The sequence below is a fragment of the Mastigoproctus giganteus genome, chromosome 2 (genome assembly GCF_048544385.1).
Source record: "Mastigoproctus giganteus isolate SK-2022 chromosome 2, ASM4854438v1, whole genome shotgun sequence".
Lineage (NCBI taxonomy): Eukaryota > Metazoa > Arthropoda > Arachnida > Uropygi > Thelyphonidae > Mastigoproctus > Mastigoproctus giganteus.
In genome coordinates this window covers 49,745,878-49,759,170 of record NC_143576.1, presented here as the reverse complement: position 1 = coordinate 49,759,170, position 13,293 = coordinate 49,745,878, and the positions used below count along the sequence as shown (strand labels likewise).

General features: G+C 38.1%; 1 protein-coding gene across 1 annotated transcript in view; it reads left to right on the top strand.

The window, feature by feature from the left end:
* Positions 1-13,293, top strand: part of mr (anaphase promoting complex subunit morula) — a 596,234-nt gene that overhangs the window by 372,044 nt on the left and 210,897 nt on the right. The window contains exon 9 of the mRNA XM_090388952.1: positions 11,427-11,713. Within this exon, the coding sequence (XP_090245078.1) occupies positions 11,427-11,713 (287 nt within the window). The remainder of the gene's footprint in view (positions 1-11,426; positions 11,714-13,293) is intronic.

Genomic DNA, 13,293 nt, shown 5'->3' with positions numbered 1-13,293 from the left:
AGATGTCGGGCTGTCATATTAGACCGGTCAGCCTACCGAGAGAAAGCCCTGATCTCTCCCATTCCTGGATGTTGTAGTAAAACGCATGGGTCCATATCTGGAAACCTCAGTGTTCCGTAAGCCTATGTGGTGCGGACAGTTCACAAACTGCAGATCTGGCCATGTCCCCAGTCATCTCAACAGCACTGCCCACACTCTATTCTCCAGAGCTTGGAGCCATTCCATCACAGATGAAGCTAGGCTCAGCGAGACTTCTCATGTGAGGACGGAATTAATCAATTGTGGCTACCCAACACACGTACTAGACAAGTGCCTATTGCAAGCACAGGAGCTCACAGTCCACCCGAGACCACCAACCCAGGCCAATATACCTACTGCCTACATTCCCTACTATCCAGGCATGTCAGGCAGGATCTCGAAAATCCTCAGAGAATACCTCATAAAATGCATGCAGTTGCCTGGTAGAAGCTTACGTTCTCTGGTTTCCAGTGTAAAGACCCCTGTCATCCCTCTCTTACGCAGCAGTGTAATATACCGCGTAACCTGCAAAGACTGTGACAGCTGCTATATAGGAGAGACTTTGAGACGTCTTAGGCGCCTCCGTAGCCAGGTGGGAAGGAGCAGCAGTGCGTAGCACATGCCTCTTGATTAGACTGGGGTTCGAGCCCGTCACCACTAAATACGGAGGATGTGGAAAGGTTTGCTATTTGTTATTTGTTTTTTTTTTTTAGGAGCATTAGCAACTAAGGCCATATTGTTCCGGGAATATGCGGTGGTCATTCCCTGACCTTTCCGCATCCTCCGTATTTGGTGGTGACGGGCTCGAACCCTGGTCTAATCAAGAAGTGTGTGCTACGCACTGCTGCTCCTTCCCACCTGGCTACGGAGGCGCGTGGAAAGGTCAGGGAATGACTTCCGCATATCCCGGAGCAATATGGCCTTAGTTGCTAATGTTCCTAAAAAAAACCTAATAACAAAATAACAATTGAGACGTCCTCAAGACCGCCTTGCAGAACACGACAGAGCAATTTGCCTTGCTGAGACCGACCAGTCCGCAATCGCAGAACACTTCTGGGCTACCCACCACGACCTCAATCCCAAGGTATGTTCGTGTCAGAAGACACCTGGGATTTCTCCCATCTCCGCGACCTCAATCCCAAGCGAGACTATGAAATAATAGACCACTCCCGGCACTTTCGCCACCGCCTCTGGTTACAGTCACTCAATATATTGAGCAATTCGAGAGCCTTGAACCACTGCAAAGGTATGAGACTACACCCCATCTTAGAATCAACCATTTTATGCCTAGACAAATGCTGGAGGAAAACTGCACATGTATGTGCAGCAACAATAAACACCAGTTTAATAATTGAATGACATGCCTTCACATGCCTCACTGCACGCATAGCTGTGTCCATTAAGTTCAAATTCTATTGAAAAAGAGACATGATTTGTCTCGAAAGCTACAGTATCTACTTGTAATCTAAGATATCCTGTATCTATTTGCAATTATATTGTTTTTACTGGTTAACACTTAATCTTCTCTCACCATGGATCCCAGTACAACAGGCCCGTTTGTCCTCAATGGTCAGCATCTTAGCAACTGCAGGCAGTGTTGGCTGTTCTAGGGCTGCCAGTGTGAAGGTGTGGCAGGAATGGTCTAAAGAGGGTCACACAACCACCCAATGTGCTGGGGCTGGGAGACTAATGCTGGTTGGCAGTCAAGGTGAATGCTGATTGGCCTGTACTGTCCAGGACAACAAATGGTTCATGAATGTCTCATTTAATGGCAGACTACAACCAAGGTGCACAGAGAAATATTTCTGAACATGCCATTCTTTGGATGCTCTTGAAGATATGCCAACGAAGTAGGCAACCTGTAGAATAAGAGGAAACAATTGAGGCATGTTAGAAGGCAACTTCTTCATTATAGACGAGTTCTATGTCTACGAAGGAAACAGGGAAATGTCTAATGTTTATTATAATGAGTACAAAAGCTTAAGAAATAATTACGTTAGAGATACTGAGAAGGCAAAGCAGTCTTCTTGGAAGAAGTATGTTGGGGAAAAAGAAGAGTGATCCATGGAATTCTCTTTTTAATCTTATAATTGAGAAATACTATGTAGATAAATGGGCCTGTTGTACTAGATTCCATAGTAGATAAATAGACAAATTCTGTATGATCCAGTAAAGTTTTAATAATAAACGATAAATGACATGTAGCTTTCAGGGTTAAATGGAGCCCTTCTTCAGCAAAATTCTAACGTGATAAAGATGTTAGAGACAAATTTTAACAAATACAGGTTGTGCATGCAGTGATGCATGCATGAGATTAAATAATCAAATACTAGGATGCTGCTCACTGTTGTTATACAGATGTGTGGATTTGCTGCTAGCATTTATCCAGTTTCAAGATAGTTGCCTTAAGATAGGGTCTAGCTTTGTGCCCTTGCAGCAATTCATAGTTCTTGAATTGCTTGAGATGTTAAGTGACTCTAGACAGAGGCGGTGGCAAAAGTGTTAGGATTGGGCGACCCACCATGACCTTAATCCTAACTGCGACTGGTTGTGATTGACCAATCCCAACATTTCGCCATCGCCTCTGGCTAGAGTCACTTAACATCTCATGCAATTCAAGAACTATGAATCGCTGTAAGAGCACAAGGCTATACCCTATCTTAGAGGCAACTATCTTGAAACTAGATAAACGCTGGCAGCAAATCCACACATTTCTGTGCAACAACAGTGAGCAGCATCCTAGTAGTTGAATGTTTAATCTCATGCACAACCTTATTTGTTATTATTAGTCTCTAACATCTTTATCGCATTAGAATTTTGCTGAAGAAGGGGTCCATTTAACCCTGAAAGCTACATGTCATTTATTGTTTATTATTAAAACTTTACTGGATCACACAGAATTTGTCTATTTAAGAAATACTATTTTAGAGATTTAAATTGTACAGTTGGAAATGTAAATATAACAACTTTAAATTGGCAACAATCTGTGAGCATGATCCTAGATGAACTGTTTCTTAGTGAGCAAGATGCCCAGTTGTCTGAAGATCAATTATGGATGAATTCTGGCAATGAAGAGGAAGGATATTCCTCTGGTTTCGATAAGGATTCATTCACTTCTGAGAAGGTGTTAGGTGCTGTAGAGCAGGCAAAGGATGGCTGATTGGCAGGCCTAGCTTTTATTAAGTTAAAGGTGTTAAAGAGAGCATATCAAATAATAACAGACCTGTTTGTAAAAAAAGCTTTTAATGGATTGCTTGAGCAAGGTGCCTTCCCCCAGGCATGGAAAGTAGATGATTTGCGGCTGATAATAAAAAGTCCTGATAAATTGTCAAGTGAGTCTGGTTCATATCGTCCCATAGCTCTGTTACCAGTTATGGCAAAAACTTATGAAAGTTTATGCATTAGCCGCCAGATGAGTAGGTATGAACAAAGAAATATGTCCTCTGATAGCCAGTATGGCTATAAGAAAGGAAAATCAACAGAGGATACCATAACTAGAATGGTACAGTATGTTCAAGAGTATGAGGGGCGATAGCATGGTCTATAGCAGTGGTTTTCAACCTTTTTTTAATAGCTGCACCCCTAAGTCATTTATTTTATTTTGCAGCACCCCTACTCAATTTGTAGACTTTCACGGCGCATTGACACACTTTGGTGGGGAGACATTGTCAAAAATAAGAGCAGTAGGGATCTCTGATAAATTATATAATTTTTTTAGAGATTTCTTTAGTAATAGAAGTATTATTGTGTGAACTAACTACTACACACTAACTACACAGAGATCTGTAGAAGTGTGTTGTAAAAGGATGTCCTCAAGGCTCAGTGATCGGGCCTCATGCATGATCTATAGCAGTGGTTTTCAACCTTTTTTTTTTTTTAATAACGGCACCCCTAAGTCATTTATTTTATTTTGCGGCACCCCTACTCAATTTTCTGCTTGTTAGATCCGATTTCTCTCTCTCTCTATATATATATATTGTGTTCTTACTGAAGACTATAAAAATGATATTTGGTAAAGTTTACCGTATTAGGTACCTGTCAGTTGTGCAATGTTAATGCTATTGCACGTAGGGCAATTAGGCATTATACATGCATGAAATTATGTTAGTCAATTTTATTTAATGGTATCTATCTGTAGGGAATTAGGTGTATAAGGACCAAACTGACAAGTTAGTAAAAGTAAACTAGCTTTAGCCTGGAAGGCCTATATAAAATTATATTAATGAAAATGGAAATTAAAATAAACAATGAAAATTGTAAATAACATTCTCTCACTTGGTCATCGGTCTGCTAGTTCTTCGGAGCTTTGAGCCAGACTAAAAGAATGTCTCATACCTACCCATTTCTGTTGTCCCCATTCCAGTTTTGCTTGATTTTAATTTTTAGGTGATTGTATTGAAATTAATAGAAATTAAATGGAAAGTGCTAATAAATGAGAAAAGATAATGTGTTTAATTTAAATTTTGTAAAATTTGTGTTAAATTTAAATTTTGTAAAAATAGTGTCTGAATCAGCAAACTGGGATGGCGACACAAAGTTCTTTTAATTTATTTTTTCTAAGGTCACTATTAGGCAGAAAATCCGATTGATATTTACCATGGAGTGTTGAAGTGCCTTTCTAAATTTCCTATTTTGGTTATAACCATGGAAGCTTTATATGACCCTTGCAAATGAAACAATAGCATTTTTCTTTTATCATTACAAAAAAGTATTCTAGGTCCCACTCTTGATGAAAATGATACGTTTTACTCTTTTTCATAGTATCCATTTTAAATCAAAGGGTATTAAATTAACGTATAAGTACTGCCCAGTTATTAATATTAAGTAAGCTACATAAGAATTCGACACATGCACTGTTCTCCACAACGTAATTGCATGAATTTTTACTGGACAATCCTAGTGGCTATGCAGCGACAAGAGTAGTCACTTGGTTCAATGGATTTTAATTAGCGTATGCAGTGGGGTGCTTAATAATAATAATAATAACAACAACAATAACATTTAGATTTTAACTAATCTACTTTTTATATATATTTAAAATTAGTTGTGATCGACCAAAATTAAAGCCGCGATCAACTTGTTGGCTTCCCCTGCTCTATTTTATGCTGGTATTTCCCAGAAAAACCAGAAATATTGGTCATTTTTTATTATGTGAACCCCAAACACGAGAGGTATTAAAACCTAGTACTTAGTACCGTGCTTGGGTTGGAGGTTGAGAAGACGAAAGAAGATATTTGTTGACATTGGACTTGAACTTCTGTAGATTGTAATTTTCAGGAAATACGTATGAAGGAAGGTTGTTCCAGGAAACGGCAGTTGAATGAATAAATGAGGAAGATGAAAAGTTGGTTCTGTGGGTTTGAAGTTGGACAGTAAATGGATGTTGGCTGGTGGCGGCATGTGTTCGGACTGTTTTGAAAGAGAGAGCGGGAATTATAGAAGCCAATTCAGAAGAACAGTGCCCATGGAAGTATCTGTAGAAGAGGCATGCAGCAGAAACAGTACGTCTATGAGAAAGCGAGTGAAGAGACTCTGTTAGAGATGAATCATTAATTAACCTAACTGCCCTCTTCTGAATGGAATCAAGAAGCCGGAGAGAGGTTTTGGGGGCACCACCCCAAATGTGGGAACAATATTCCATGGCAGGGTGGATTTGCGATTTATACAGAGTGAGCAGCTGTTTGGAAGAAAAGTAACGCCGAGAGCGAAAGAGAAAACCAAGTTTTTTAGATGCAGAGGAAGCAATATTTGTAATGTGCTTGTGCCAAGAGAGATTAGAAGTCAGGGTAATCCCCAAAAGAGATATATCCTTTTGCCTAGAAATTGCAGTGTCACTGAAGATAAGCATAGGAGCAGAAGAATTCTTTTTGCAAGATATAAGACAAGACTGAGTTTTAGAAGGGTTGAAATCAACTAAGTTGTCTTTGCCCCACTGGAGAATTACCTGAAGATCGGCATTTAAGGAATTGGTAGCAGATTTTCGAGAAGTTGAAGCTGATTGAGCAGGACAAGATTTCTCAAAACGGAAAGTTGAATGCAATGTGCTATCATCGGCAAAACTATGGATAGGATTTCCAGTCAATGGAAGAAGTTCATTGATATACAAGAGGAAAAGAGTGGGGGAAAGAACTGAACCTTGGGGGACACCGGCATTAGTGGAGAAGTTAGAAGACAGAGAGCCATCTACCATCACCCTCAGTGAGCGATCAGAGAGAAAACTGGATAACCAATTACTAAAAACAGTTGGCAAACCATAAGATGGAAGCTTGTTTAGAAGACCTTTATGCCAAACACGATTGAAAGCCTTTGAGATGTCAAGAGCAACTACTTGTGTTTCACCGAACCTTTCCATTGAAGTAGTCCATAAATAGGTAACATAAGCCAGGATATCACCAGTGGATCGACACTGACGGAATCCATACTGGTGATCGTTGATCAGACGGAAGGTGTCTAGGTAGTTTAAGAGTTGGCGGTTAATTGATTTCTCCATTACTTTAGAAAGAGTAGAAGTAATTGCAATGGGACGATAATTGGATGGGAGGGATTTGTCACCCTTTTTAGGAACTGGCTGGATATGAACAAATTTCCAAGCAGAAGGAAAAACACCTTTGGAATAGGCCGACCGGGCTAGCCGAGTGGGTAAAGTACCTGCCCGGCAACCCAAAGGTCGCGGGTTCGATTCCCGCCTCGGGCTTGGATCAAAGTACTGCAAAAACCTTGGGAGGTGCAATATGGCCACAGAAGCCGATGCGCCAACAACTACCAAATCAAAAATCAAACCTTTGGAATAAGAAAGTGAAAAAAGGCGGCAAAGAATAGGAGTAAGTTCAGGAGCACAGGTTTTGAGAACAAGTGGAGAAATACCATCAGGACCTGGAGCTTTCTTAGCATCAAGATTCATCAAAATCCTTCTGATATCCTTTTGACGGAAAACCACAGGAGGCATTGAATGGACCGTGTTGGGAATGGTGGGAGGTGTTTTACCAAGTTCATTAATACATGAGCTGGAAGAAAAATGGGATGCTAGCAGGTCAGCTTTATCCTTGGCTGAAGTGACAACAGAACCATCTGGTTTGGACAGAGGTGGAAGCAGAGATGGGCAAAAGTTGCGGCCAATAGCTTTGGCAAGAGACCAGAATGCTCGGCTACCATTAGGGCAAGAAGCAAGTTTTCTACTCTTAGCCTGTTCAAACTCTAGTTTGGACTGATTAATAACTGCTTTACAATTGTTGCGAGCTTTGGTGTAGGCAGAAAATGAAACTGAAGAATTAGAAACAAGCCAACTATGATATGCAACATTCTTCGCTTGAACAGCCTTAGCACATTTATGGGAAAACCAAGGTTTAGATAAAGGACGAGATTTTAAAGTGGAGTGTGGGATAAAGGATTCCATTCCTGCAAGAATAATTTCACTGACACGATCTGAGCAAACGTTGACATCGATCTGAGCAAACGTTGACATCAGGAGTTTTGAAACAGTAATCCGACCAAGGAAAAGAAGAAAAGAAGTCTCGCAGGTCATCCCATTTTGCATTCTTGTAGTGCCAAACAACACGAAGTTGGGAAAAGCCATGAGATAAAGGTTCCATTGGAGAAGAGACAATCACCAAGTTGTGATCTGAAGTGCCTAAAGGACCTCTCACTTTGACTGTGTACTTAGAAGGGTTGTTTGTGAGAAAAAGATCAAGCGTATTGGCTGTATGATTCGGATTGTCCGGTATTCTTGTAGGTAGATGAACAATCTGTGCTAGGTCATTAGTAATTGCAAAAGCCTCAGCATCTCGACCTGCTGGGTCGGTGTGACTAGAAAACGGAAGCCAGCTGGAGTTGTGAACATTAAAATCACCAAGGAAAATTACCGCACTGTTAGGAAAGTTGGACTGGAGAGAGTCAAGTTGCAACGAGAGGAAGTCAAAGAGCTCCAAGTGATTAGTGGAGTTGGGAGAACGGTAGAGACAACAGATGAATTTGACACAATGAGGTAGAGAGATTTTAAGCCAGAGAAGATCAGAGAGAGGAGATTCCAAATTGCCAAGTGTCTGACAGGGAATATCAGAACGGACATATGCACAAGTACCACCTTTGAGGCGAAAGGAATCATACAGCGAATAATTTGAGCATCTGAGATGAGCAGTAGTTGAATCAACCGATAACTGAGATTCTGTCAGAAAAAGTACATGTGGTTTGGCAGACTGCAAGTGGAAATGTACATCGTTGAGATTAGAATTGAGACCAAGTATATTTGTGAAATGAATTAGGAAGTCCTTGGGAGGTTTAGATCTTTTCGCAGATAAGCTTGTTCTATTAGTTTGACAATTCATGGTGTATTCAATAGTAAGAAAAAGTGGGTGGGACATGCTGTATGAAGTAATGAAATTTTTGGATATGGCGTACATGTGGTAAGAATATACCCAAATCCTTGACATAACGTGGCCTCGACAATGCTCCCCGCATACACACTTTTCGGACTACCTCCAGTCACTATCTGGCAGAGTAGAGGTAGCAAGATTATACACTAGCTGATCCGGAAGCCTCCTAGAAAGTTACCAATAGGTTCGGTCTGGTCCGGTGTACTAACTAGCGGCCGGCCTGCGAAAACCGTTTTAGAGCTGTACCCTCGAAATGTAAGGAATATTGGATCTCGCCACGACGTTCATCATAACCTCAAAAGTCATCAATCATACTGCATGATGGAAGAGATAGGGAAGGGTTGACCGGAACTTAGCTCTAGAGACTAAACATGGGTTCCACCACTTCAAGCCTCCAATAAGCAAAGTGGTGGTATTTCACCGGTTGATGAGAGTTATCTACCACCTAGTACTGCCTGGTAACATAGAGGGGGCGGCATTCCTCCATGTGGTGTGGGCGCCACACCTCGACCCCTGCTTACGTTGGTTCACACCTGGGTGGTCACCCACCATGTGCTTGTGCATGGAGGTTATACCCAGGATTACTAACAGTCCCACCATCGTGAAGGTGCAAGCAGAGGATTTGGCTGTCACAGACCGTCCGGACTTCGCCGAAATTGGGTCCACTTGACTTGAGTGTCACCCGAATATCAGTTCCATCAGCGTTTTAGACTCCCAGGTAGCAAGTACAGCTTGTCTGGCATATCTGAGAGAATGTCTGTGACAACCTCGAGGACCATGCAAAAAGGATCATGCAAAAGTAACAATCATTTATGTGGGCTCGAGATTCCCACCATATCACTGGAACAGCAAAAGGCATCGATTTATGGCTACCTCTATGCCAGCCTATTAATATCCTTGATCATGAGCTACAGGAAATCTTTGGTGCCCATACTTTATCTTGTCCGATCTTATATCCAAAATAGAGTGCATTGGCTTTTCTCATAAGTTGTGACAGTGGCCTACGCTGCAATTTTAATGCCACTTCTCCGCAAATGTAGAACAAGCCATCAGCAAGGATTCAAAACATTTCATGTTTGTTTGAGGTATGCACACAAAAGAACACAATTAAGAAATTGTAGATTTTATTTCTAATTTAAACACAGTTTATGATTTACAATTATGCAAGCAACACTTTTTTACAAACACTAATTCACTAAAACACGTGTTCACTTTGCTCGCCACTTGCTGTCTGAAAGACATACTTTTTTAAATTCAGTAATGCTTGCTTGGTACAGAACCCACTTGTATATATACCAGTAGAGAAGTTTCTAGAGAACTACATCGAAAGTTCTACAACCATCCAGAAACATTCTGACCTTTTTTATGCACAATACTCTAGAACAGTGATTCTCAAAGTGGGTGCCGCGATGTCAAATTTAGCATTGGCTTATATTGTGGCCATTATTACAAAAGGTCATTGATTTTCATGCGACTGTGTAAATTAGAAGTCGTCATGAAATAATTGCTGACTGCATCGCAATGTTTATGTACATACACCTACATATACGGAACAGCCGTCCATTGCTTACACTGTATTTGAAACAGTACAGCGCCACTGCAAATGCTCATACTCGCTTAGCAGATCTTAGCCATTTAGCCCTAAAATTAACAAAATTTCAATATAATTTTGTATTGTTTTTTTTTTTTTTTTAATTTTGAATTATTTTAGTTTCTGGATATACATTAGTAAATGTCTTATTGTTCTAAAAACATTAAAATAAGTATGAAAAAACAATTGAATATTATTTCTTTAATTTAGATTTTTTCATACAATTTATTATTTTTAGAGATATAGAAATTGTGCATAAAATGCGGTATGAGGCCAATTTTTAAATAAAAAAAAAATTGTTTAAAAATCCTGTACCAAAAGCCAAACGTTTTTTTCATGCATTTTTTCAAAAAAAAAAATTCCCCCATTGCCCTTCCACATGCACCACCTTACAAAATATTTTGCCGGTGCTGTCTGCCAGAATTTTTCATAATGGATGTAGGTAGTCTTCACATTAAAAATTTTGAGAACCACTGCTCTAGAACGTTCCAAAACATTCTTGAATGTTGTTGTAAGCTCCTGAATACTCTAGATTAAAAATAAATAAATAGATAAAATAGATGGAAAAGATGATTAAACCAGGTTTTGGTTTTTTGCTCATAAACCCACAATATTTGAAAACTATGGGTGATGAGAACTTTTTAAGCACATATCTGAGTTTTTGAACATATTTCTGGGAGTAAATTGATGCTGAACAGTGTAATTAACTTTATAAAGTGCATCACGTTCTGCAGCTTATGTTCAACTTCTTTGAGTAGTCAGAATATCCAGGCAAGTCTCTTATCACATCATATCCCTTCTGTTACATGGCTGGTCATATTGACCACTGAAAGGAGATGTGAGTGTGATCGAGGGGGCCTATTATAAGATCCGGAATATGATGATAAATTTTATAAATCTCTTAAATGGAATCCAACCTACTTTTGCGGAGGTTAGTAGGTTATCTAAATTTAAAGTTGGATTGGTCAAATATTTGAAAGTGAGGGACAAGATACAGAATTTTACAGCTAAGACATGTTAATTGCCTGCGAACAAACATTTTGGCAAACATAATACACTGGTACAATGTATCTATCAATGCTGATAAGCCATAAAATGTAGGAACACATGATGTAGGATGATATTAGTTGAACTCTCTTTCTCTCTCTCTCTCTTTTATTTGGCTGTTGCTACATAAGCTTGCTTTTTTTCATTTTCTTAATACTGATAGTGAGAGAACTAAAATAAAATGTCTTCTTTCTTTTTTGAAAGGTTAGAATATTTAAAAAGAATGATACATTTCCACTGTTAAAAAATTAACTGACACCATATTCTTTTAAATACAAACAATGCTTAAAGCTAAGCAGTGCATTTTTTTTTTTTTTTTTGCTTTTCTTAGTGTGTGTGCTGATAATGTTCATAAATATTTATTTCCCTTGTATTACAGTTAAACTTCCTTTTTCTTTTAGGTAAATCAACTCGCAGTCAGAGATGTGCAGACATTATAAGTTTATTGGTAAACATTTATGGTAGTAAAGATCTATTTGTGAACGAATACTGCATGTTACTAGCAGATCGTTTGCTTGCTACATTTTCTTATAATACTGAACGGGAAATACGATATCTTGAACTTCTGAAACTGCGGTTTGGAGAATCCCAACTTCATTATTGTGAGGTAATGCTAAAGGATGTTGCTGATTCAAAGAGAATTAATGCTCACATTAATTCTGTTGAAGTACTAAACTACCAGCATGGGGTAAGGATTTTATGGTGTTGTGGATGTGTGTGTATCACATACGATACATTGGATATTGCATACCATTAATATATCATTATGTATACAAAATTAATTATGTATAAGATCAGAACCCTAGATCACTGGTACCCAAAAACAGTGCAATTACAAAGATGTGCAATTACAGACAGTAGAACGTTATTATCCAGAAGTCAATTATCTGGAATAATTTGAAAGGCTTATTTTTTTTTTTTTTTTTTTTTATTAATGGTAGTATTTGAAACAAATGTTTGTTATGTTACAAGAGTATTTCTATCTGTTTGTTCTTTTACTTTGTATATCTGGTGAAGTGTTGGATTAGGAAACCATGAGTGAGAGAGTTCATGAGTGAGTCATTTGCATCCATGAACCCAATTTTCCCTGACATATTTTTTTCTTTTCATTTCATATTATGTTTAATTTAGTTCCAGATTTGGTAAGAATAACATCGACCCGAAACTGTATGATTTATTATTTTTCTCAGTTTTTTACTGTAAAATGTCAACGAAAATAAACAGCACTGAAATGGGCTGGAAGAATGCTAGTCAAATTGATATTGTTAAGGAACTCGAGAGATTTCCTTAACAATATCAATTTGACTAGCATTCAATATCAATTTGAATTTAATTTAATTTAGTTTTAATTTAATTTAATTTAATGTTTAATTTAGTTCCAGATTTGGTAAGAATAACATCGACCCGAAACTGTGTGATTTATTATTTTTCTCAGTTTTTTACTGTAAAATGTCAATGAAAATAAACAGCACTGAAATGGGCTGGAAGAATGCTAGTCAAATTGATATTGTTAAGGAACTCGAGAGATTTCCTTAACAATATCAATTTGACTAGCATTCAATATCAATTTGAATAGCAAAAAAAAAAAAACAGGTCACAACAAAGAAAACATAAAACGATTGAACATTATTTAAAAAAAATTACTTCTAAGTTTTTTTCCAGATAAAATTTGCAGTAAAATATCTATCCGAATATGCATATGTAAATGTGCAAATTTTTATGTATAAGTTATAGTTCTTTTTTTGAATGAAATTAATTCGGTTTTTTTTTTTCACAATATTTAAAGTCTTTCTTTTACCTAAATACATTATAACAAAATTTATTTACTCGTACCTTACATTCAATTATCCGGAAAATTTGGCTATCCACAAGAGGTCTGACATTAATTATTCTGGATAACTGATGCTCTACTGCACTTGCTCCAGGCATCTTTAGTAACAATACATGGAATCCCCGGTATCTGAGTCCCCACAGTTATGAGGATTTAAAATTTAAAGAATTAAAGGAAGCCCTTGAGAAAATTGACCAAGCACTTGAATATTTTTGTGAGAATGACCCTCTTCATGATTGTGCAGCAAAAGTTAAGTGTTCACACTTAACTTTTGCTGCATTTTGCATTTTGTTATGTCATTAACTTTTGTTAATGACATAACAAAATGCTACTACACAATGTTATCTGAAAAAATTAGGGAAAAAAAAAACTCTGGATTCATTCTTTATTCATAAAGCTGAAAAATAGTGTAACTTCAATAAACTTTACTTAAACTT